The 26724-nt window shown below is 38.0% G+C and overlaps 5 protein-coding genes across 10 annotated transcripts; 1 reads left to right on the top strand and 4 right to left on the bottom strand.

Annotated features, from left to right (window-relative positions):
- Positions 1–71: 71 nt before the first annotated feature.
- Positions 72–2285, bottom strand: LOC132786193 (uncharacterized). Of its 2 annotated transcripts, XM_060792653.1 has the most exons (4): positions 1644–2285; positions 1372–1590; positions 983–1313; positions 72–89 (listed from the first exon to the last, which is right to left on the bottom strand). In XM_060792653.1, the coding sequence occupies exons 1-3, from the start codon at positions 1929–1931 to the stop codon at positions 993–995; spliced, it is 828 nt and encodes a 275-aa protein (XP_060648636.1). In that variant the 5' UTR covers positions 1932–2285; the 3' UTR covers positions 72–89; positions 983–992. The 2 variants fall into 2 exon arrangements, with proteins under 2 accessions (XP_060648636.1, XP_060648635.1); XM_060792652.1 differs by lacking the exon at positions 72–89 and having other exon boundaries at positions 898–1313; positions 1644–2284.
- Positions 2286–2989: 704 nt separating this feature from the next.
- Positions 2990–4616, bottom strand: LOC132786487 (protein FAM98B). Its single transcript, XM_060793026.1, has one exon. The coding sequence runs from the start codon at positions 4543–4545 to the stop codon at positions 3196–3198; it is 1350 nt and encodes a 449-aa protein (XP_060649009.1). The 5' UTR covers positions 4546–4616; the 3' UTR covers positions 2990–3195.
- Positions 4617–4881: 265 nt separating this feature from the next.
- LOC132785477 (SH2B adapter protein 2) lies at positions 4882–9022 on the bottom strand. Of its 5 annotated transcripts, none has more exons than XM_060791593.1 (4): positions 8858–9021; positions 7686–8316; positions 6235–7623; positions 4882–5732 (listed from the first exon to the last, which is right to left on the bottom strand). In XM_060791593.1, exons 2-4 carry the CDS (start codon positions 8187–8189, stop codon positions 5373–5375), a joined length of 2253 nt encoding a protein of 750 aa, XP_060647576.1. In that variant the 5' UTR covers positions 8190–8316; positions 8858–9021; the 3' UTR covers positions 4882–5372. The 5 variants fall into 5 exon arrangements, with proteins under 5 accessions (XP_060647576.1, XP_060647577.1, XP_060647575.1 ...); XM_060791594.1 differs by lacking the exon at positions 8858–9021 and adding an exon at positions 8520–8812 and having other exon boundaries at positions 7686–8297; XM_060791592.1 differs by having other exon boundaries at positions 4883–5732; positions 7686–8297.
- Positions 9023–9403: 381 nt separating this feature from the next.
- Positions 9404–15766, bottom strand: LOC132785996 (signal peptide peptidase-like 3). Its single transcript, XM_060792354.1, has 7 exons — positions 15474–15766; positions 11506–12035; positions 11316–11441; positions 11062–11253; positions 10545–10998; positions 10367–10487; positions 9404–10293 (listed from the first exon to the last, which is right to left on the bottom strand). The coding sequence occupies exons 2-7, from the start codon at positions 11813–11815 to the stop codon at positions 10225–10227; spliced, it is 1272 nt and encodes a 423-aa protein (XP_060648337.1). The 5' UTR covers positions 11816–12035; positions 15474–15766; the 3' UTR covers positions 9404–10224.
- Positions 15767–16279: 513 nt separating this feature from the next.
- LOC132784919 (CD81 antigen) lies at positions 16280–23507 on the top strand. The gene is made up of 5 exons (XM_060790823.1): positions 16280–16725; positions 20030–20224; positions 20437–20616; positions 20690–20905; positions 21333–23507. The coding sequence occupies exons 1-5, from the start codon at positions 16660–16662 to the stop codon at positions 21480–21482; spliced, it is 807 nt and encodes a 268-aa protein (XP_060646806.1). The 5' UTR covers positions 16280–16659; the 3' UTR covers positions 21483–23507.
- The last annotated feature ends 3217 nt before the right edge of the window (positions 23508–26724 follow it).

Below are 26724 nucleotides of genomic sequence, written 5' to 3'. Positions count from 1 at the left end.
GATCATAAAAGCTGAGCTGCATTTTATTAGCTTTTAATTTGCCAAAGACAAGTGAATTGTAAGATCGCAGTGATCGACTAAGAGATGCCCTGTAAAGACAGTTACCTATAGAATTTGCCAGTTTTAGAGAAATTCAACACAGTAAGATTAAGTTCTTCTTCAATACAATAATTTATGTTCCTACTTTTTGGAATATGTTATATTAAAAATAAGAATGTGTTGTTATAGTTATTCTTTTATGTAATAAAAATAGAAAATAATGCAAGCTTGCCAATTAAAATCACAAGTTTAAATTTTTATGTTTTATCAGTAATTATGTACTTAAATGCCTCTTTAATATTTACCAAAACTAATAACAACAGCATGGTTTAACCAGAATTTTATTAAAATGGCTTTCATATTTTATTATTTTTGTTATTTAGTAGAAATTCAAGTTGTATTAAATATTTTATGTTCTTATTTTAATGTAATTAAATTGTGATGGGAATTAATGATTTTATATTTCCTCTAATTTCGTTAAAATAGCATTATTTCTATTTCTATTACAATTATAAAAAAATATTTTACAGCTACTATTTCATTTATATTCATTATTAATTTTAAACATAATTTTTATTTAATTTTCTTAGCATATAAGCATAAAGTTAATCACTTGAGTGACTATATTAAAAATATTCGGAAAACTACTCAAATTATTATCAATTATCCAATTATCAAAGTAATTTAAAAATAAATAAAATCACTTAGGCTTCCATAAAGGGGATTTTTAATGCTTTCCTAAAATTGTAAAGGAAATGAAAATAATTTCGTCGGAGAATATTAATAAATTGCAGATACCAAACTGTAAAGAATGTGACATTAATATTCAAAATGCGAATATGCTTCTTAAAGGACAATGGAATATTTTTATTATTATATGATTGCTATACAAATTGTAGTTCAATGGAGTTAAAAGTAAATGCTGGACATAATGTTTGCTTACAGAGACGAAATTACTTCTCAGTTTCCGCCGCAGGTGGAGCTGGTGGAGAAGTGGCAGGAGTTGTAGTTGTCATGGCAGTGCTCATGAGACTAATGACACCACAGGCAATCGGCGCACCCACCGACATCTCCTCATTCTGATAGGCCAAGGCATTGGGTACAGTCAAGGAGGAGGAGAAGACTTCCGCATTGAGTGCTGTATTCAGATCGATAGGCTTACTATGAATAACTATGGAGCGTCCAATGATGCCATTGAAGCCAAAGAGTTGCAGATAGATGCTCATAAAGACTGCGGATACACTGCCATCGTCCCTCACCTCCAGATTGCCCAACTGCAAAGCAAGAAAATAGTAAATTATATCTCTTAAGGCAACTTCTTGAGAAACTCACAAAGTTGTTGGGGAATTGTCCACCGGTTGATTTGCAGCCATCGCTAATGTCGCCATAAGTGTGGATGTGAAGTGCATGTTTTCCAGCTGGCAACCCGGTAGCATTGATGGACACCTTGATGTCACTGTTGTAAGGCAACTGCTGGAAAGAGATTATGCCCGCAGCTGCAGCAGCTTCGCCTTCTCCTGTAAGTCTGGCAGCCGCCTGCCATTGAGGTAGCTAAAGAAGTTAGGGAATTAGTATTGTAAGGTTTGGTTTGGTAGTTGACCTACATAGGGATAACCCAGATAAGCTGGCTGCGGTTGCAGTAGTGGACTAAGTAATCCTGCTGCCCCAATGCCGCCAAGAATCGGACCCACGCCACCTAGGGGCACCGTAAGACGTTCGTAGCGTTTCACTTTTGTGCCGGAAACAACTTTAACGTCATCCGATTGACGCGTCAAATTGGCGGCTGGCGGACGCAGGCGATCCAACAGATTTTGTGCGCTGCCAGGCGCAAAAATGCCACTCAAAATGATAAATAGCATAAATGCTCGTACTGCTCGACTCGCTCCGATCATGGCGATTAATTGGCGGATAGATGGATTCGAAAATTGGGGGATTAAGTACTCGCTGTACTGTACTCGCTGAGTAATTGAGTTGCACTGAACTGTGCGCTGTGTGGGCCTGTCGATGTCGATGTCGTTGTATGTTTTCGGATGACTTCGACATGGTTTTCATGCTGATTGAACACGTTAATTATCCACAATACAGTGGACACCAGAATGGACAACGACGATGATTAGTTTGTTGCTGCTGTTCAGCTCAGTGGCAATTGAGTGTCGCGTGTTTGATGCTTCGTTACCTGTCCAGGGGCGTAGTCACCAGAGCTAACCATTCAATTGGATTCTAAGCAACTTCACATAACCTCAAAGCACATAATGAAGCGCTTTCTTGAAGCTACATATGTATGTTTAAAATTCAGCACTTTAAGATTCACCATGACTCAATTCAAATTGGAAACCTAAACTAAAAAGTTGTAAGCCCTTCAAGCTAATTCTTTAAGAACACACTCCACATATTCCTCTGTAGTTCAATATATCGAATAGTTTCACGCGTAATTTATGACTAATGTGTTTCATAACATTTTTGATACCACTTAACCTCAATTTACATTATACTAAAAGTTTTATAAAGTATATAATCATTGTACAACTCGCGCCCCTTTTATAGACGACTCTGGACAAGTTGGCAATATAATTTGACACAATAAAATGCAATATTAGATCGACATCAGCCAATTGAAAGTGAAAACCTAACCTCAAAAAAACAAACTGCACGACATGAAGATAATACAAAAGCAGTTTTACTTTTTTCTTGACAAATCTGATCACACAATTGATTGGCAACCTAAATAATCAGATGACACAGAAACGCTTAGTAAGTAAGCCATCTATATAAAAAAAACTTGTATGTATGTACTTTTTTATAAAGAATATACTAATTAATGCAATCTCTGCACGTAATGCGAATATAATTTGACTTGGCAAAATGCAATATCAGATCGGAATTAGCGAACCTAACCTCAAAAGGCGACGACACGCGAGAGATTCTTAAATACAGATGACACATTTCCGAGTTTTAATTGCTATTAAACAATGATTATATTTTGTTTTAATGGCGTTGGCAAAAGCCGCTGTTAAATTAGGTGACAGACGAGCCGGGGACTGGGAATTGGTTAGAGAATAATAAACTATGACAAGTTCTAATTACAATCTTAGCTAAAGCTAAATATAAATATCAATCTAGGTAATGAGCAGCATAATGGTTTAATTGCACGCCGCTTTAATGGAAGCCACCTCGTTGGTTGTAGCCACCACGTCCTCCTCCTCCTCCGCGATAACCTCCGCCTCCACCACCACCACGTCCTCCTCCTCCGCCACGGTAACCGCCACCACCACGTCCTCCACCGCCACGTCCACCACCACCATCAGCTTGAGGATTCCAGCCAGAGCCCTGCACGCGTCCACTACTATTGAGCCACTGCTGGTCGCTTCTATCGCGATCTCGTTGTTCTTGCGGATGCTGTTGATACTGCTGCTGTGGCTGCTGCCAGTTCTGACCTCCGCCTCCACCTCCACCACGTCCTCCTCTATTGCCACCGCGATAGTTACCGCCACCGCCACGTCCACCTCCTCCAGCAGGTCCGCCAGCTCGCTGCTGCTGCCATGAAGGCATCTCTGGCGGCGGCGGCGCATGCTCATTGGCGCGTCCTCCGCGATCCGGCACGCTGCCAATCACATGCTTCTCAATCTTCGAGGCTGTATTTTTGCGCACATTCACCGAGCTGGTCTTCTCAATGATAGCAAGATCTGTACGCGCCGCAAGCAGCGCCACAATGTTCGTGTCTGCTCCGCCGTATTTGAGAGCATCCAGCTGCTTAAGCTTCTGCTGGAATCGATCGTTTATCTCCTTCTGGCGATGCTTCATGCTCTCCGACCACTGGAAACTCTGAACGGTCGCCTCCAGACGCGTCAACATCATCTGACGCCGCAAATTGTACTCGGCATCCAGATCCTTGTGCATGGCCTCCAGCTGACGCCACTGGGCATCCGTCAGGGGTTTGTTCGAGTTCATCAGCGGCTCACTGACCACTGCCTTGTTCGTCTGCTTCAAACGTTGATCCAGCTTGGGCGCCAAGCGATCGAAGAGCGACTTCACATTGATTGTGCTGGGAATCTCACCCAGTTGCAGATCTTTGGTCAGCTGTATAACAGCAGCTTGTAAATTGGATTCAGTCTTGGATTTCTTACTGGGTGGCTCCGCCGGCTGCAGCTTCAGAGACATCTTGGTGGCCATCAACTCGGACGTTAAGTAGTTGAGCAGCTGCAGCAGCGAGTCACTGGTCTGGAAGCGTTCCGACATGGGCACGGCGACAAATTGACGATAGGGACAACCCAGCTCAGTCAACAGTAGCGACAATTCGAAGGCAAACTCACTGTGGTCCTTACTGCTATTGGCCACATGTTCGTCCGTCTTGCGCAGCAAATGTAATTGATTGGCCAGCCAATAAATCACCTCACGCAATTCAGCATCACCGATACCACCGGCCACAGCCTTCTGCAGTGATGGCTGATCCACGCCCTCATAGCCAAGTGCAGTCAGTGAGTCAATAATATCCAATTCGAGATCCATTTGTGCCGGCTGTCATTCGTTGTTATTCCCTTGTAGGTGAATTCAGACTTTTTTATTTGCCGGGGTGTGACCACATGCAACATTTATAAAACTTACCAAACAAAATATAAAAACCTTGACATATGGTCACATCTCCAAAAATATTGCACAAAACGATTGTTGACGTTATCGATAAATCGGTTTGATTAGTATAATGTAGGCGCACAAAATACTAATGCTTGAATCTTGATCACTAGCGTATTACAAAAAACTATTTGCATTTTATTTATATAACTTCATTTATTGTAATTTACCAATTTTAATATAATTTAAATATATATATGATTTTATATTTTAAAGTGTAGTTTATATATATATATATATATATATATATAATGTATATATGTATGTATTTTTTGTAAAGCAGGAAGTTTTAGGATTCGCAAGTGTCGCACCTTTGGTGCTACAAATTTTACATTTTTCGTTTTTTTGTTATACATACTTACAACATTTACTTATTTACTTAAAATGAACACACACATTTAGCTATTTAATGTATACAAATATATATATAATCATAATAATATTCAGTTACTTCATGTCTTCCAGAAATAAATGTATCTAAAAAATGAATAGAAACAAGCAATTCTCACACACGAAATACATACAATTTGTTTTTGCAAATACACAAAAAAGGAAACACACAAAAAGTGAATTAAGAATTAAACAAAATTCCAAAAAAATGATTTGTTGCTGTTGCTGCTGCTGCTACGCAAATGGCACAAAAATAAATTCCGCGCAAGAAAATTCGAAAATCAATGCAATGGGCGGGCGCGGCGACATATCGCCTAAGTGAAGCTATACTGATTATCAATGGCGCGTCCGGTGCACTCGCCGCTTCCTGATGTTCCACCACCGGTCCCACCGGCAGCACCACCCACTCCACCACCGCCACTGCCACTGGCACCACTATCGGCACCACCATGACGCGATGATGTGGCTGCCTGGAGTGAAGCGTTCGAGGCACGCAGGTGCGGTTGATCGAGAAAACCATGGCCTGCAGGCGGCGAACTGTGCACGGTCAATGGTGTGGGATCCAAATGAAAGTAGACTTGCTCCGGAAAATAGACGTGTGTTGGCTCTTGTGGCAGTTCGATTTCGTTTGTCTTTAGGCGAACACTTAGATTCATGGTAATCACTTCGTTGCACTGTGAATGGTTCAAGACGTATGGATATCTTCTATTAAATATCGTTGAGGCGTTTTTCAATTAGTTTTTGATTTTTTTTTGTTTTTGTTTTGTTTGTCGATTTCAATCTGTTGGTATGTGTGTTTTGAGGGGTTCGTTTGGTAGAGGGAGAAGGGTTAAACATGAAGCATGCAACAAATTGGGGAAACGTATTCAAACTGAGAACACAACAAACAACAAAGAAAACCCCAACAAAGAATGTACAACAAACGGATAAATTGAAAGATTCGAGAATTCTGGTTACAAATGCGGACAGACTTAGTTACTCAGTTATTTTTCGGGAGTTCAAAGAGAAAACACAGAGAGAGAAAGAGAAAGATAGGTCTTGGTTGCTGGCAATAAGACTATATCTATACCCCGCCGGCCGATTCGTTAATGAAATGAAATTAAAGTTGAAATCAAATAAAGGAAAATAAAAACCATCACTGACACTGAATTGACTCCAAAATTTTGGCTATCTCACATGTCTCGGCGATGGATGTCCATTGCTATTCCCATTCGCGTTGCCGCCGGCTCCGCTACTCCCTCCAGCTCCTCCCGCTGCCGCATCGACAGCCGCTGCACCTCCTCCTCCTCCACCCGCCGAGTCGTGCGACAATGTTGTGTTGGCAGCAACCGTCGCCATGCCGATGGCCGATGCATCGTTCAGTCTACTGGTGTGATGCACCCATTCGGTGAGCGTCACATCCGAAGTGCCGCCCGACTCTAGCGGTATGGGATTGTGTCGGAAATGCTCGAGCATCTCCTGTATAGTGGGGAACCACAGATGCTGCACTCGGCATTGTCCCTTCTCCGAGATTGTGAGTCGCAGATGCTTGGCACGTCCTTGGAAATTGAACGTCAGCACAAATTCACCACGTCGCGTCTCGCTCTGTCGCACCAAAAAGTAACCATGTCCCGCTGCCTCCGATTGCAATACCATGCGTGCGGCCTCTGCACGCGGCAATGTGCCATGGAACCATGGGAACTGGCGCATCTCCGCTGTCAAATCGGCCACGTTTACATCAGAATCCGTTTCAAGCAGTTCGTTGCCATCAAAATTGCTGGAGGCCGACAAACGCTGTTCACCGCGTTGTGGACGCGATGGAATATCGGGTGGCGCATTATTATGATCGTTGTTGAGCTGCGATGTGCTTAGGGAAGCATTTACATCATGCGACGAGGCAGCAACATTTGCATTACTATTGCCAGTTGCTGTGGCTGCCACCAAACCGCTGTCCGCTGACTGCGAGTTCACCAGATTGCCATTGGAGCCGCCCAATCCCAGACCACCTTGTTGCTGATATTGAGGATTTTGTATGCCGCCCAAGGCGCTGCCCGTGCCTGTGGGATTCGGATTAGTGGTGACTGGCGATGTCTGCATAGCAGCTGCAATCACATCCGAGTCAAGCATCGGCTGCTGAGTGGGCGGCGTGCGCATGCAATAGCGTATGGTGGCCAGCCAGCTGCGCATATCTTCTTGGCTACCCGCCTCAATCACATACTCCATGTTGTTGTCGGCTTTCAGCACGAACGTATTGTTGCGATCTGGCATCTCCAGTGTGGTTGTTTCACGTGCCTCCGAAATGAGAAAACAAAAGACGCCGCTGCGCGGTTTTGTCGATTTGGGCGGCGTATAAAACTCCAGCATATAACCGCCCACTGCTTTGACCAGAGCGAGACGACAACGTTCCCACTTCTGTGTGCCTGTTGTTTGATCCAAACTCTCTGCGGTCAAATTGTTAACGATGCCCTCTTTGCGGCACTCGACCACAATCTTGGCCAGCTTTGTTTTGCCACTCTGTTTGCTGCTGCCCACGCCGTCCACATCGTCAGAGTTCTTGTGAAAGAATGCCTGCAAAAAGAAGAGTTTCTAACGTTAAACTTTCGACTTGTCTTTCCGATCTGCTTGCCAACTGGCGGCAACTCGCTCACCTTGCCCTTGCGCAATCCCTTAAAGGAGAGACGTCGCAAAAGCGACTTGGGAAACAGCCGTGATACCTCATGCTCCTCGGTATCAAAGCTATCACCACCTGCACCGCCTTCCCCACCAAACAGCGAACCAACGCCCGTCTTTAGATTGCTGCGACGCCGAAAGAACTCAGTGTCATAGTGCTCCAAGAAGGAATCTACGAATTTCACTGCAAAACTACGATGTGGTATGTTGCGTGCTTCATCCGGCGGCAGATTTCCGTTTATGTAACTGATGCATGCTTTGGCAAAGTCCGTGGCAGCAGCGTGAGCATGTCTATCGCAGAATTCCTCCCAACTTGTACCTCCATACGTGTAGGATGTGCTGCTGCTGCCAATTGCGTTGCCAGTGCCCATCGGCGCTGGTATCAAATCGCTGCCACCGGCTGCCCCCAGACTGGTGGTGGGTCCGATGTAGCCGCCAGCGCTAAAGGCGCTTGAATTGGCAGCTGCGCTGTTTCCGCCCATGTGCACAAAGGACAGTCGTTGTTGTTTTTGTCTGCGTAGGTGATGACGCTGTTCAGGCTCGCTAAACCCGTCAATATTCAGTTTGTAACCCAGCTATCGCTTGGAGTGCTGCAAACACAAAAAATCACTGTTTTTATGAAGTCTTTTTTTTTAATTTCTTAGCACGGCAGCAAATTCACAATGCAATTGTGTTTTTGTTTTTGCACAAACAAACACATTCGCACACCCACACACACACACATGCATAGAATTTCTCACTGGGTATGTACGTGATGTTTCTCAATTTGCGTTCACGTTGCTCATTTTGCGTTTACGTTGTTTTGCTCTTACGTTGATTGTAATATTCCACTTTACGTAGCGCGTAGGCGTATTAACGTATCTCTACACACACAGAGACTCCACATATCTATGTATGTAGCCTGTACGTATGTTTGTAGAATGCGTGTTTGTGTGTGATATGGCTGCTGATTTGTTTTTGTTTTGCAGATTTGATGATAAGCTGGATTCAGCGGTAAATCAAGGCCATTTCAATGTCTCAACCAATATTGCTTTGCAGTTTGTTATTAAAATGCAACTCGCTATACGCTACGCGCACGTATGTGTGTGTAGTACACCTCCTACACAATCATTATTTTCTCGGCTTTCATTTTTTCGAGGACTTCACTTACATTTATGCAGTATTTGTGTAGTTATAACGAGAAGCGCACCGTTTGCAATTACTTTTTCACTTATTTCACAATTATTTACTACTTTTTCGCCACTATATTTTCATTTTCAAGAAGAAAAACACAACGCAATATAATCGTCTATCGTCTAAACGCCAAGAAAATCATTTATCGACCAATTACTCGTTTTTAATCGATTACCCTCCACTTATATCGATTCGTTGACAGTCGGTTATTGATATATCGCTTAACATATCGGCACGCACTTTATCGCTTCATAACTATTCAAAATGCATTTCATAAACATTTCAAGAATAAATTCAAAAACACAAGATATTTGCATGTTTATGTTTAAATCTCACATTTTTATTGTTTCTATATGTTTCGAAATTGCATTTACTTAAAATTAGTATGTAACTACTATGAATACAATATTTATAGTAATGCATTATTGTTAGTTTTGCTTGATCATTATAAATAATTAAAATTCTTGAAACTTAATTGTGAAACACACGGAGTGCAACAGTTTTTGTTTTTCGTTTTTTATCATTGTTTTTTTTTAACTTTTCATATTTTTTGTTTAAAACGAACACATGCATTTTGGCAAAATATTATTATTGTATGTGTAAGTGAAATTTTGATTTGAAATGGAGCAAATAAATTGGGGGACGGAAATTTGATTGAGAAATAATATGTAAAGCATTTTAGAGCGATATAATACTCATAATGGGAAATGTAGGCGCTCTTACTAACTATTATTTGTGATTGTTATTTAACTTAAGTATTTACAGAAAAATGACATACTTTTTGATAATGTAACTTGGATAATTTAGTATTTGATTCATCGTATGCTGGAAATGTTGAAAATGCTTTAAAAACTAAATGAACAAAATGAAATCTCAACAGTTGTTAGAAAAAAGAAATGCTAATACTAAAACCTTTACAATGTATTTAGTTTATGCAGGTTTTGTATTAAAATGTTAAGAATGCAACTTGATACGCATCTGAAAAATCTTCATTAATCTTGCTTACAAATTGTATTGAATATTGGGGCCAGCATAAACTGTATCTATCTTCAGCTCTGCGTAACGTAAAGCCAAAACACATCAACATATACATGTACATTTTTGTGGTTTTTAAAAATCTTTGCCACTTATATATACTAAAACTACATACATTTATTATTCGGTTTTGCTGTTACTTCACTAAAAAGAGGATCACCTAACTTATAAAAAACGTTGATACGTATAATTAAACAATACGTACGTTATTAAGAGAGAATTCATAGTGTTTAAATTTGTTGTGTGTTCTTATTCTTTGCATTTTTTTGTGTTTTCTTTTTTTAATTCTTTTTGTAAGATAGAGTACACTCAGACTTCCAGTTGTTTTGATGGTGGATGCGCAATAAATGGTTCGCTCCACATGCGCCGCAGATCACCCTGAAACAAAAAGTGAAGGATTCAATTAGAAGAAATTTAAATGGAATGATTAATGTGAAGGTGCTTCGCATACCTTGAGATAGGCCATCAGCAAGAGCGGCAATAACGTGAACGGCACTAAGTACAGTAAGGCGGGCTGTGCGGCCTTAAACACCTCCGAGCTGACAGTTGCCGTTAAGAGACCCAAGAAATAGCTGCAATAAAAGCGTACAATAAAGATGATGTTTGTGTGCGCTGCGCTGCAGACTTACCCCAATAAGGAACAATGAAAATACGTCAACCTGGAGCCAACACCTTTTGGCGGCGATAGCGTTGGATCCGAGGTAATGCCCTGTGACTTTTTGTAGGCATCGTAGCGCAATACAAAGCACAACAGCAGTCCCGGCATTACGACATCGCCCAGGCCGAGCATCGAGAAGTGTCCCGTATTGTGTATGCTGGGGAAAACCAGTTTGCCCGGCAAATTCAGTTTCGGTGTGTCGCGCACAATGCCGCCCAAATTCAATTTGCGCGCCACAATGCCGACAGGATTCTCGGCGGGTCGTGTGGCCACCTTGACCATCACATTTGTGCTGAATATGTATGATGAGAGGAATACCCAAAAGACGTCATAGATGAGCAGACCGGTCAACAGCAGCGTCGACACCTTCAAGCTGGGCAATCGCACAAACGCTATGAACGCCACACATAGACCCATGCCCATAGCTAAAAGTAGAGAAATTCAATAACAGTTTCTAATCGAATGTGATGATCGTTCTGTTGTCATACCATCCATTAGCAGCCAATGGCCAGTGAGCACCCAGACGCACACAATTGATACGGAGAGCGTGAAGCTGAATAGTTCCGCTGCCGTGAAACGTCCGCAGATGCCAAAGGAGAAGCGTTTGCCATCCGTGCACGGGCGAATGATATACTGGCACATGGGCAGCAGAAGAAATGCCAATGCCACAGTGGCAATAACTGCAAGCAGAAAAGGATGATTAATCAAGGGAACATAATACGCCGTATACTGTTATACTTACTGGCTGTGCACACGGCAAAGAGCAGCTGCATCGAGTCAAAGAAGAAGAACATGATGAGCAGCGATATGGAAGCACCGAGTGGCAAGCACAGTGCATGCATCGTATCCAGCGTAGCAAACTTATCCGCTGCAATAGCAAGAAATGCAAATGATATTCGATGACTTTGACGAATGTAGACTAGCAAACTTACTTGGCTCCTTTTCCACCTGCTCACCGGTGAGCAAATTCGTCATGGATTCATTGCGTTTCTTTTGCTCACGCTCCCGCGCCTCCTGCTCAATGTTGAGACTGCGAAAGCTGCCGTAGACAATTAACAGCATCGATATAAGGCAGGTGGATACACGCGACGAGTCCATCACACTCGACACAGTCCAATGTAGTTCACGATATTCAGAACCAGCCGCTGCTGCTGCCGCCGCCGCTGCTGCTGCTGCACCGCCGCCACCAACGCTGCCGCCACCACCGCCAACAGTTTGCGCGCCGGCGCTGCCGTGCGACATGCTCAATCAATGATAAGCGCTCAGGTGGCAACGCTGCTGCTGCTGCTGCAGTTGCCGTTGCCGCTGCGCAGGACTTGGCTTCGAATGCGCGACTCTCTCTCTCTCTCTCTCTGTCTGTGAATCCTTATCAGGGTTTATCAATTGCTTTCGTTATCTCAACTGCTGCCGCTGCTGCTGTTGCTGCGTTGTTGTCTCTGCGACTCTGCTGGCTGCAATGAAACTGAAATTTGTTTTGGTCGTTTATTAGTTTAGTGATAAGCATGCGTCGTTGTTGGTCTTGTTTTGGTAACCCTCAACAAAAAAAAAAAAGACTGATTCCGTATTATTTCATGTCTTCGCTTGTTTGCTCTATTCTGTATTTACTTTTATTTTTTTTAATTTTTCAGCTAGAACTTTAAACAGCTGCCACGACATACAAACAAGCGGGCACCAGCGAAATTCAAGATATACACCCAAAACTTAAATGATTTATGCAGCAATACCCGTTTAGTGCTCCTAAGACCTACAAATCCCAGACCATTAAGTGACACAAAGGTTAACTTTCATGCGGGTTAAACTTTTGCACCCCAACAACAACAACAACTCAACAACAGCAGCAAAGCGAACCGCTGTTAAGCAGCAACTGTTGCCGGTGTGTGAAACAACAGAAAAATAAAAACAAAACCAAAAACGGGCCTAAAACATAAAGCAGGCCATAAAGAGTCGTTGGAATAAATTATAAAAGCATTACCCAGTTTCTGTTACGCTTTGCCCACTTCTAGTTAAAGTGATGTTGTTGTGGGTTATTATTGTTGCTGCTGTTACTGCTGTTGTATTGTAATTGCCTATTGTTTTGCAACAAATTCTTAGGCTCATTCTCACACACACACTTGGCTTTGAGGGCCAACAAATTAAAGCGCTGTTCTACAAATACCCTTTCCCTTTCACAACTCAAATAAAGTTTATTGAGGACATTAATAAAACGCGGCGTAATTGCCCCATAGAAATTACTAAATACGATTCTAAATTGACCGTTTTATTGGGCAAGAAACAAATGTGACAATGATAAATTATTAGCTGATTTCAGCCTTGAGAAATATTCAATAATAAAAGTCATTTAACTTTTAAATAATGTGTTGTTCTTCCTTTCCTGAAAAGTTAACATTATAAATTCGATTACATTCAATGCTTCATAAAACTTAACTTCATTTAATTCCTTGAAGTTTCATTTCCGTTGTTTTCTGATTTTTTTTAATTTAGCTATACTCATTGTATCTTTTTAGCTCTAAAGATTTATCACTGAAATTTTGTTTCTAATAAGTTGATCTCGCTTTATGCAAATTTATTTTTTTGTAAGGAATAAAGTAATTATTGTTGTATTCAATAAAGCTTTCTTTTAAATGGGTAACGAGCTTCGATTTATTGAGAACGTCTTAAACTTGTATAAGCTCAACTTTAAGCTTAATTAAACTGTCCAGCCAACTTTTAGCATTGATAAACATTTTTGGAGCTGCTCACTTTCGTTTAAAGTCAGCTCAAACTAGTTTAAGCTCGGCTTGGAACTGGCTCATCAAAGCACACACATTAAAAATCAAAAGTGAGTGCGCCAAAAAAACAGAACACATTAATTCCACTAAGTGGAACATATATTAAGCAACTGCAATTTTCGTCTGAAAGTCAGACTTAATATAATAGTTAGGAGTTTTCGAAAATTTTGACATTAAATTTCGGGTCAAAATTAGTTTCTAAATTTTGTAATTGTAAAATTCACTGAAGCTCCTATAAATAAATTAAATAAGAAAACGAACAATAAAATTGTTTATATGTTTGTCACTGAAGCTCCTATAAATAAATTAAATAAGAAAACGAACAATAAAATTGTTTATATGTTTGTATTGAATAAGTGAAAAAAACTAATTTCAAATAATAAAAAATATATAAATAATCTTTAATTGGAATAAGGGAGCAATATAAGTATATCAACCAATGAAGTATTCAATAAACTCACAACAATATTTTCTCAAAATTAAAATAATAATTTAATGGAGCTGAATAAGGTCTTGAAAAGAATAGGTAAATAGTCAAAAAATATAATCTCCCCTTAATATCATGTTGCATACTTTTAAGCATACGCTTTCTTATTGTTTACAGGGTATACAAAAGTGGTGTTGCACGTGTCACTGTTGCTGGGTTGTTGCACTTGTGCTCTGTTAGCCCGCTGTTAAGTCTATGTTAAAAATGGTGTGCTGAGTGTTGATAATAATAATGGAGCGCATTCGTTCGTTCGTTAATAAAGTGAAGCATAAAAGACAAAAGCGAAACAGTTGCCAACAACTTCCTAGTTTCCATAGTTGTTGTTGTTGTTGTTGTTGCAGCAGTTGCTGTTGCATCTATTGTGGCAGCATGTTGCCAAGTGCCGTTGCTCGCACTAAATTATGTGCTTTGTTGGAAATGTAGAGTAAGCGTATATCTGTCTGTGTGTGTTTGTGGAATGCAAATGATTGAAATGTCTGAATGCGTGTATATGTATGTGTGTGTATCTTGTGTGTCCCCCTTTTATAGATGCAACAATTTAATAGTTCCCACACGTTGCAGGCTTGATGAAATTATCAGACAGACAGACAGACGGACGGACGGAATAGAAGACGCCTTCTGCTGCTGCTTCTTCTGCAGCCGGAAACAGAAAGGCGCTAATTAGAATTAAAGCAACGAACGATGAATGAAATAACAGTGTCGGCGACTTAATCATCAGCAGAATGGGCACGAGAGCATTAACTAATTAAGGCAAATTAAGTAATTACACACACTCACACACATACACTCACAACACAGAGAAAAACAGCTTACACTTTCTAATTTGCAAAACGCCCGTTTTTTGATGATGTTTGCTCAGGCGCCTAATGATTACTTAAAGAAGTACAAAGTAATTGGTTGGCCGGCAATATATGTATGTACGTATATAAAATAATAAACTGCCCACATCGAAGGTGAAAGTGAAATTTACTTGCGGAAAACTAACAACAACAAAAATACATACTTATCTATGTAGTTGTAATCTACACATGTATTTACATATGTATGTGAGTGTGTTTTTGTCTGTATGCAAAGCAAGTTGTCGAGTTTCGCTGTTTTTGGCTTTTGCACTACTTCAATTATTTTTGGCCACACACACACACACACACATACACAGGCAAGCCAACATAATGACAACAACAACAGTAACAACAGAAAACATACAAGAAGCGGCCTCGCAACTGGCTTCAAATGCAGCACTTGTGAAATTTTATATACACAACAACAAAAGTAAAAACAACAAACTTTAAAGCGCAGGCAAAGCTTTTATTTATTTCTCGTATACAAAATGCTTAGACTCCACTTCAACAGCCGACGCTTCGCTCCACTGCGTAACAAAATTACAAGACACACACATTCACAAAGTCACTATGGGGCCATGTGTAAGACAAGTGTGTGGGGGGTGGAGTGGAGTGCAAGAGCGAGTGAGCGAGCGAGAGAGAACGAGAGCGAGACGAGGTATAAGGTAGGGGCTGGTCTTTAATTACTAAAAACTTAGGCAGCCTGTTTCAATTCCATTGCACTATTTGTGGCACCACCAATGATAGGTGGCAAGTTGGGGGCGGAGTGGGGGACATTGCCTGCTTTTGGGATTTCTTTTGCTTACTTTTTGCCCTATGTGCTTCACATTTACTTTCGCGTTTGGCTGTGTGTATTTTGTTTTCCTTTTGTACCGATTTTCTTTGCGTTTTTTCTTGTGTTGCGGAAAAGCAGCAGCACAGCAGCTACATAATTTGTGAATGCATTTTCATTTTCGTGAATTGGCAACAGCCTTTTGCACTTTTTCACTAGTTATTTCAATTACAAATTTTTGTCATTTGTAATGCATTTTTTTCACTCTTCTCTTCGCTTGCACTTATTCACTGTTTTTTTCTGATGGAAAAACAACGAACTGTAAGTGTGGCCCAACAACGGAAAGCCATAAAAGTCGCCTACAGCGAGACCTCCAGTTGCATTTATAAATATACTAGTATTACAAAAAATATACCGCCTTCACTAATTAATAGTTTGGCAGCACTTTCCTAGTGATGTGCATTCAGAGGCGCAATTTTTTTTAATGCAAAAATTCGTTCAATATATAGACAGTTTGAAAAGTTATTTACCCTTTTTAGGAGAAAGAGAATGATTGAGAAGTAATAAGATTATGGTCGCATAAAAATACATAACACAATATATTATTAATGGTTACGTTTGTATGCACCCTGTAGTCCTCCATTATTATATTTGATTCTTTACGTGCAAAGAATCGAATTGTAAACCAATTGAAATGCTAAAAAAAATATTAACATAAATCATCACAAGGTAGGTACTAAAGTGTTGAGCAATGCTGGCTGAATTATTATGTTATCGGGACTCGATAACACACAATTAGCAATTCGTGGTATTATTATTGGTTGTAAGCGCGGTCACACTGCCTCAGACGCGATTGAGAGAGCGCCGATGTTACTTCGATGTACAAATAAAAATTTAAATTACTGCTAAATGTAACGCGCTTAACGGATAAACGGATATTAGAAATTTAAGAAAATCGTGTATTATTTAACGTACTGCGAAACGAACGCGGAACAATTTGTTAACAATAATTGTGCAAGTGCTAAGCCAAGTTCCCAAATTAGAAACTGCATAGAAGTCTGTCCGCAAGGGGGCAGCAAGAAACGCAGCTTCAGAGTTTCTTACAAGCGAATCGAAATCACTGCTGCACGGGCAACGCAGCAGCAGCAGGAAGCGAAGCCAACGCTAAACGGTGGTGAAAAAGTCAAATAGTGTGCGAAAAAATTAAAAAAAAGTTAAAAATGGGTCTTAACGGCTGCTGTTCGTGTGTCAAATATTTGATGGTCCTTATAAACATCTTATTTTGGGTATGTACATATGCAAGCAGACAACAACAAGAGTAACAAAAACAACAAACAGAAGGCACAGCTAAACTCGAACTCACTAACACAAACAGCAACTGGAACACACACACGTACATTGCGCGTGAGTGTGTGTGTATGTGAGTGCTCGCTCCCTACGCCTCTTTGTGGGCCTGTGCATTTTGCCATTCAGCCTGACATCGCGCGCACGCTCTCTTCTGTTTGCTGCTGCTTCTGCTGCTGCTCAATCCCTACTTCCAATAAACAATAGAAGTTCCGCTGCGGCTGGAGAGTGTGCGACACACACACCCACATCCACACAGACAGATAGCTAAAGCATCGCGTACGGGTCCCCTTTGCTCCCCCCTGAGTTGTGGCTCCCACACATTTCAGTTGTGTTGTTTTTCTTGTTTTTTTCTGTTGGCCTTTTCCTGTTGGCTTTTTCTCTTCTTATATTTATGTGCGTGCGTTGGTTGTTGTTAGTTTTGATTTCTACTTCTTGCTTCTCCTCGTATTCTTATCTACTACACTGAGTCCCATTCATTCCTTTGACTCAAGTGTGTGGGAGTGCTGTGTGTATGTATTTTTACATGTACATTTTCGATTGTACATGTGAGTGTGTGTACATCGTGTATTGTGTAAAGTCAGGACCTAGATTTGGCGCCTTTTAGGTGCGCCACTCCCCTCTATAAAAATGAGTTCTCTCATTTCACAGTTCGTTCGAAAAGGGTTCAACGCTTCTTTTTTTGTAGTACTTTTTCTTTGCTTTTTGTTTTACGCAATTTCTCACTACAATATTTGTTCATCATTGAACGAACGAACGAACGTTTTAATTGCAATTAGTTTTTGTGTATTGTTTGTAGTTTCTTCTTCTCTTTTTTTGCTTGCGAAATGTTTCAAGTAAAAATTTGTTTCTTGCTTCCATTCAATCTTTGTTTTTTGAATTTTCAATTTTCTCGTTTGTTATATTTTGTTGTTGCCTTTTTCCGATTTTGTTCTCCCTATAGTATTTATTAGTCAAATCTATTTTCGAACAAAACCCGACAAAAGTTTTGCTTTCGTTCCGATGATGTTGATTTTTTCTAGCTGTAGTTGTTGTTGTTGTTTTTGTCGTGGGTGGGAGGTGGACGATTTATGTTTGATGTTGTTGTTGTATTTGTTGCGCACAGTGGTGTGAATTGTTCATAAATACGTATAAATATTTATGTGATTGGGAGAATATATTAAATTAATAGTTATTGCTATAAATAAAACATTTCATTTTGTTTGGTTTTGTTTTCTTTTGTGTTGGAAATGCACGACGGTTGCCTTGTGTTGCGTGCTTATTTTCAATTTTAGATTTTCCATGAACTTTTGCAACACTGTGACATAGATTTTGCAACCATCCATTTTCCATTTTCATCAGCCTCATCATCATCATTATCGTCATCATCGCTATGGGGCTTCGTGATCAAACGCCACGATTTTAGTTGACGCTCAGTTCTTGATGCTGATGTCCCTCCCCATCTCCCGCTGTCCACGCTGTTACTGGACACCGATTGAGATTCATTAAACATACCACCGCCCACCCGCCTGGCAATTAAGTCAGACGTTTTGCTCTCCACCATCTTCTCCTCCCCTATGATTTTATTATTTTGCTCCATAATTCACTGAACTATTTTTCACGCAATTATTCATGTACACATTTTGCGTCATTTTGAATGCAGTTGTGCCTAAGGAGTCCAATTATCGATAAATGGTCTCTCTGTGATGTGATTCTCTTCGTCTCTCTTTCATTCTTCGCCTGTCATTTTGGGCTGACTTAGTAATGTAGGTCATGCAAGGACTTTGCACTTTTTTAACCATTTGGCATACATTTCTCTTTTTGCACGCGACAGCAACATATGCATGCACATAATAAATAGTACATACTATACATATACATACATATATCCCCATGTATGGCGTGTCATCAATTTGCAGCAATGACAACATTTGTATTTGTGTTTTGCTTGTTCTGCCTCCTTTATTAAAGCTCTCATACACTTGTGCACACAGGCACACAAACTCTGACAGCAGAATGCACTTTGCTTGACTTGCTCTCTTCTCTGGTGCAGTCTCTCTTCTGTTTAAAGCTCGCTCTCTGCACTAGACGCGGACCACCCGCATGCACAGGTTCGACTTATGCGCTCTTGTTGCGGCTTTTTCTATGATGTTGCGTTAATTGCTTCACACATTACGAATTGTCAGCGTCTAGCATTCAAGAGTAAATAAAAACGCAAAGTTTAAGAGAGTGACATATGGCATTAAGTTGAGTTTACTTTGATGCTACATTGAGTAATTACTGCGTAATCTTATCGCTAAGTAGCGCCGAAAGAACAAACTTACGAAATCATTCTGTGGCAGATGCTTGACTCTTGATATGATTTATTCACAACGTTATAATATTTGCATAGCTACTGCTTGTAATGTTGTGTAAGAAGAAGTCTCTGCAATTTGTTTAGTCATTTTTTCTGATTTTGATATCAAGTCTACAGTGGGACTGAATAATTAATAAACACACGTGTGTACAACTATACTAATTGGATGAGTTGCTGCTGTTTATTAATTAATAGGCAAATTCCGCACCTTGTTTGGGCTTGGCTATTCGCTATCCCTAAGGTAAATTGTTATTACACATGAATTCGCTGACATACCCTGTAAATGATATCATTGCATGATCTAATTGTGCAAGTTTAATACTTTTGGCCCAGGCAATAAAACTTTATGTAGTTAAAAGGTATTCAAATTCAAATTCAAATTCAATATTCTTTCGTCATTGGAACTGAGCAGCAGAACACTAATTATTGAAGTATGTAAATAATATATATATAAATTCATTTATAATCAGCTTTGCGTATATGTTTATGAGAGAAATATGAGTACACAGCTGAAAATGTATATTAAGTATACGATTTGCTCTGCTGCAAAAGTCGACTGATAATAAGGTTATAGCATCACATTCGCACTTGCCGGTCGGTTCAATGTCTCGCCTTGCTTAATTTCGACAAAGAAATATCATTAGGCAAAGCCATAAAAATTTCCCGCCTGCTGACATCATGAGTTACAAACAGCACAATGTTTGATGTGAATTGTATTGATGGGGAGGCAAAAGGGAGGAGGGCACAGAGTCTTGGGAATTCTTGGCACGAATTTTGCTGCCCGTTTTAATTGCTGGCCCGCCTCTCGGATGTAGACACAGAAGACAGACACAACGTAAAAGCGTTTAACCTATTTTGAAAGATTTAATTCAACCTAATTTGGAAATTATATTCTCCATTTTTCTTTGCAGCTCATCGGTTTAACCATTGTGATCACCTCGATATGGATGCTCACGGATCCCACGTTTATGCTATCGATGACGCAATCATACGATCATTATCACATCGCCCTCTATGTCTTCCTGGCCATTGGTACACTGATCACATTGGGCGCATTCTTTGGATGCATGGGCGTCTGTCGAGAGTCGCAATGTCTGCTCGTTTCGGTAAGTGGAGCAAATGTGTGGAGTTTGGTTTGGCAATTAAAATGCAATTGCAAATTCAGCATCGCCCACGACATTTGTATCCTACACATGTCTGCAACTGCAATTTGTGCAATTGCTTAAATTACAATCTTAGCGTCTGTGCTTTGATTTATATGTGTTTACAACACCCACGCATCCAAGTCATTCATAAATCTCTCTCTCTCCGCTTGCAGTTCTTCTGTGTCATACTCATTGTGATGGTGGCACAAATAGCAGCCGGTGCTTGGGCATTCCACAACAAAGACAAACTCGATGATATTGTGCGTGCGGCAGTTAAAGCTTCGGTGCAGGAAGAATACGGACAGGCCTCGATGAGTTCACGTACCGTGACATTCGATACGCTGCAGAAGAATGTAAATATTTATATGATTTGCCATATTTGTTGTGTACTCGACTCTTAAATACTCGTCTCTTCTGTTTGTTTAGCTTAAATGCTGCGGCGCTGATGGACCTGGAGACTGGGCAACGAGTCGATTTAATAATGTGGATCGTACGAATATTGTGGATATTGCCGTCTCATCGCTGAATGTCTTTTATAACATACCCGAATCGTGCTGCAAAGAGGATCTCAAGGATAACGATTGTGAACGGTCGCGTCATTTGAAATTTGGCGGTCCTCTAAATACATACATTTATCAGCAGGTAGTTTTTCTAATTTACCACAAAATGATTCATCATAATCTCCTCAAATCAAAGCTTACAACACCTGCTTGTGAGGTGTGTTCGCGCCTAATTTGTGTTTTGTTGACCAATGTTGGTTCATAAGCGATTTTTACGATTGCCCCATTAAAGTTGATAATCCTTTATAATTCGTTGGCGCATCAAAATTCTACGCCTGACACCGTGACGATAAAAATGTATTAATTATTATTGATATTCCGCACGCATTTCAAATGTCTATGCGAGAACACTTCTTCCCCTGCCACCAAATAAACAAACAATAAACAATTTGATTGCAGTGGAAATGAGAAAAGACGGACAAACACACACATACGCATACGTATCTTACTCTCTTTGAGTTACACGCTCTTAACTAATGCAAGTGCTTTCTCTTTCTGTTAATTAACAGGGCTGTGTTGACAAACTGATTGAAATCATCCACGAAAATTGGGTGACCATATTCGCCATAGCCGCCGCTGTTATACTGCTGGAACTGTTGTCGCTGACATTCGCCTTGAGCCTTTGCTGTGCGGTGAGGAATCAACATTACAAGGCCTGAGAATTACAGAATTCCCATAGGGAAATAACAGACGATGAGAAGTACTAACAAAACCAAATGTAAACTAAAGCCTAGGCGCCTAAGCGTTACTAAACAAACAAAAACAAATGAGAACATCAACAACAAATTGGAATGCGAATAAAATGGGCATTTTTTTTAGCGAAAAAAGGCTAAAATTGTTGTTGGGCTGCTGCGACGACAACAACAACAATTGGCTGGCTACATTTGAAGGCTGTCGGTACTGGCAAATACTTTAAAACAATTTTGTAGTACTTTAACAACAACCACAAACAAGAACAACTGAGCAATTGTGTAAAAGATTTGAAAACTTGACATTTGAGTCAATCACATTTATATGAACTTGATACGCAACAACTTTTCTAACATATTTCTACATAAACAACAACAACAAAAAGAAAAAGAAACAAAAAATCGAACACATTTTACAATAACGAAAAACAACAACACAAAATACAGCATAAATCTCAATAGGAAACCGAAAAATTAATATTAGGATAAAGCGAAACAGTTTCAAATTCGAGTAAAAAACGCATAAATCTTAGTAAAGTACGATACATACTACTTATACGATACATACAAGCATACAACTCTTCTATACACTCACATAGAAATCATTCACTAGCAATTTAAGCACAAACAACAGTAAAAATATCTTATTTGCCAAATTACAAAAACTACTCTACAAAAGCCTAAAAGCAATCAAAGTTTTTTAGTTTCAAAATCGTTTTTCGTTTTGAAATTTGATATTTTGTGTATACATAATTTTTAGAAAATGTAGTAAATGAGAAAAACGATAATTAAATCAAGCATTCCACAAGTGAATATGATTAAATTGCCATCCAAAGATCCAAACCCAAAAACAAAAACAAGAAAGCGAAAACAAATTCTTATCAATTCTCTTGTGTAAAATCATGTGCTAAACAAAAAAATTAAAAAAAGAAATCGAAATTAAATGTTTTCATGAAATTCGTTGAGCTTCGCGAAATTAAATGCCAAATATTTTATGTATTTACAAAATTTGTTTTTTAACCATGCAATGTTAAGTAACAGCGCACTGCTAACGAATGCTGTTAGTTACACTGTTCGACATGCTGTTAACTAACAGCGACATGTAAATTACCCTGCCATATTTTAAATAACATTTACATCCACACTCACACGCACACACACTCGAAAAGTGAATTTGCATTATTTTTATAATGTACGCTTCGAACTCTTTTCATTATTATCAGTACAATTATTTATAAAGAAATACACACACACAAAGAAATCACACACATTTAATCAAATGTTATAAAGAGTACATTGTGAAATCATATTTACTAGCCGTACAAAATGTATTTTCTATATATATTTTTTTGATATCGCACATGAGATCCATATATATGTATTTTCATTTGTCAAAACGAATTTTGTATTTTAATTGTTGTTACATATATGAATTTTGTTGTTAGTTAAACGTAGCTGAGAGCGTCATACTTTGTACCCTTCACAACGTTCAAAATAAATGAAATCTACAACCAACCCAATGAATAAAAATTTAATTAAATTTAAACATTAATCTACAAGTAAACGTAAATTAATAAATAAATAAATATATATATTTAAATTTACACAAAAACAAAATGAAAGCAACAAACATTTATTTACATTACATTTTATAGTAGTTAAGCCAATTTTTGATTTAGTGAAGTAAACAAAATTAATTGTAATCTTTGTGCAAATCGAGTTAAATTTTAAAACTGTAGTTTAAATACGAGTACAACAAATCAACCCGAAACCATCAAAAACAAAATTACTCGATATACGTTCAAATTGTAGCGAATCCCTTTTTAAAAACGATGAAATATATCTAGAACTTCAATGAATCAACAAGTAAAAACATTAAAACGTACATAAATGTTATAAAACCTCAACGTTAAGCTCACAAATCATAAAAAATCAAAACAATTACATCAAAATATCTCATATACAATTACATATAATATGTGAAGAATATAAAAACAAGAAACAAACTCTAGAAACATCTACAACTTTAGTCACAATTTGAAATTTGTGGACAGTTGCCACAGGAAGTGAGTGCGTCATGAACCGGAGAATTAAGCAATAACATTGAATCCTGCGAAATGGATGCTCAAAACAAATAATTGATGTTTGCAATAAAACAAAAATACATACACACTCATTAAAGGAATGAATTAAAAAGCAGTGACATAATTATTGATATTTCATAAATAAAATAAACATATATTTAACAAATAAATCACTGATTTTCAATGGGGATTGTCGGGAATATTTTTTGGAGGTGTCAATAAAAATGCTTTAGTTGTATTATTAAATTGTTATTTTTATTAAAATTGTTTATTTTTGCCCAGTTTTCGTGTTATTTGTTGTTATCTCTTGTTAAACATAATTTGTTATATCTAAATACTAACATATATTTAAATGAAATTACAATTCCATTTGTGTGGAGGAGAGAACAATAACAAAAGACACATCAATTCTAAACTAACATGCATAATGAGATTTTTGTAGTGTTTTCTGAATTTAAGGGAATGCTTAAGTTAATTGAAAAGTTGACCACAAATATTATTTTAATCGCAGACTCGGCTTGAATATTTTTTTTGTAACAATCGTGACGTACAGTAGAGAATTTAATAATCTCACAATCTCATTAAAAATACAACGAAAATATATAGCATACTTTTGAGATGAGTGTGCAATGTTCTGATTTATTTTTCCCATGAGCCTAAAAGTAGACTCTAATAATTTGTTTGTGATATAGAGTTAAGCGAAATGCAGAACAGTTCATTTAATTGTTTTTTTTTTTAGAGTTTTAGAGTTTAGAATAATTTTGAATTCGATTATGTTATCAATGTGCATGGGTCTCCTATTATACACGGTGTGTATGTACTTATAAACAATCCAAATCACTAACCACGTTTGCTGCTGTTAAGTTACATATTTTGTTTTTCTTTCTTAAGTGTGTGAGTGTAAGAGTTTGTGTTTTTTTTGTTTGTTTGTTTACAAATTAATTTAAGGATTGGCTTAAGTAGTTGATAGCATACGAGTAAATTATATTAATTAACTTAGTGGATTATTTAGGATCGTTGGTGATACAATTTTTTGATGCCACCTTTCATTCCAAGTAATCGTAATCGTAATTTAAATACATAGCTTAAGTTTGAAAATTATTATCATAATTTACATTTACTAGGTACATTTTGATTTAATTTAGTTTCAACTAAATGCGAATGCAATATATTTAGTTTAAAAAATACATGAATTAATTTTCATAGGTTTTTTCAATTTCTTTCCTCGGTCTGTTTCGAATTCCGCAATCCAAGCGAAATGGGAATTCGAAACAACCTTCCCTTCAGGCTAAATATAGAGGCTACATGGATAAGGATTCTTACGGTTTTTCTAGCTAAACATCGAATTCGTTATGTGAATTGTAATTAGCTCGATCAAGACTTGGGGATTAGCTTAGTTAGACATTTCCACAAATTTAGTTACTCATACTAAACATTTAGCGGCTAAAAACATTTCTTTTCATTTTATCAATTGGTTAATTAAATAAATATATATAATAGTTTTAAGCGTTTCAATTTCATTATTTAGTTTAAGGTTTACTTTCCATTTGAATTTTCTTTACTTTTTCGTTTTTTTTTTGTTTTGGTTTACTAGTTAGACATTTAAAAGGTAATTTAATTATCGTTTACATTCGGTTTGTTGGACAGTGTAAGTTAATACATATTGCATACTATACATACATACTAGGTAGAATCTTAGGGTGGTTTATCATGTAGGTCGCATAGGTTTCCAAGTTTCCATTTCAATGACATCTAAGCGCATTTGTTATTATTGCCAATAAGTGTTGACTTGATAATGATTTATTGGAATGAAAAATATATTTTTACTTTAAATTCAAGAAACTCAGAGATTCAAGCTGAAGCTGTGAATATCGAAGCGACTGCAATTAAAATTTAGTTTGCATTGCTTTCGATTCAGTGAATCAAATCAAATGGGAAATTGTTGTTGTTGCTGTTCGAAATAACAATGGAAGAACATGTGTAATAACTAAGGGGAAATATATCAAACCACATTGATTGTCTCGACTCCATGCACAGTGGCATTCAATGAACGCGACGCGTAATTGTATTATAAGTAAGTATAAAACATTTGCTGAAACAACAATTGTATTGTTCTGGAAGGTACAATGTAAAAAGAATGTTTTTTTTTTGTTTTGTTTTGTATTTGTGTAGATTTGTTTTGTTTTCCTTTTTTTTTTTGCTGCTGTTGTGCATTGTTTGAGGCAATGTTAAATATTCCTACAGCTGGGACAGTTTGCTGTTTGTTTTTTGTTTGTGTTTGCTGCCCGTTGATATGCTAAAAAATTAAATATTTCTATTAATGCAGCAGGTGTTGCATGTTGCATGTTCTGCTGTCAAATGGGGCGTATGCTTAATATGCAGTTGCACGTGAATATTTAAATAATTGAATGAAAGCTGCAGTTTAATTGAAAACTCATGTTTGGGCAATTGCGTTTGCTGCTCTTCATAATTAATAAATATGTTATGTTTATGGTTCTTTTAAATCGTCAAGTGCTACTTTTTTATCGGTGGTAGTTTTGCATTCAATTTAATTGGCAATTTAATTAAAAAAAAACCAGAGACATTTGCATAAATTTAAAATGAATTTTATTAATTGTTTAATTGACCGCAAATTCTACGCTGCAATTAAAAATATGCAAAATTTACATGCATTTTTTTTGTTGGTTTAATTCACTTTGAATTAAGAAATTGAATAGAAGATTAAAAGAATGATATATTAAGCGAATTTAATGGAAAAATTTAGACTAGCCGAGTTCGAAAAACATGTTGAAAAATTAAATGCAATTGGTAATCAACCAAAATAATACAATAAGAATCGTTATTGTTATGTTTGCTAAATATACATACATACAAACATATATATATATATATATATATTGTTGGTATATAAGTAAATTGCTGTTTTGTTGTTTTTGTTTTTCATTCAATCGAGTAAAGTAAATCGTGTTGCACAATTTGTTAAACTTTTTTAAACCAATTCCGTTTGTTAGTTGTTTGTTATTCATTTGGTTGGTGGTTTCGTTTTTTGAGTTTAAGTTTCTTTTTTTTTTATTTTTGTTAATGCTCATTTAATTCCATGAAAGTAAAGTATATACGTTTTTATTGTA

Source organism: Drosophila nasuta, chromosome 2R, assembly GCF_023558535.2.
Source record: "Drosophila nasuta strain 15112-1781.00 chromosome 2R, ASM2355853v1, whole genome shotgun sequence".
NCBI classification, from domain to species: domain Eukaryota; kingdom Metazoa; phylum Arthropoda; class Insecta; order Diptera; family Drosophilidae; genus Drosophila; species Drosophila nasuta.
The sequence above is the reverse complement of the archived record's forward strand: the minus strand, read 5'-3'. Positions and strand labels throughout refer to the sequence as shown.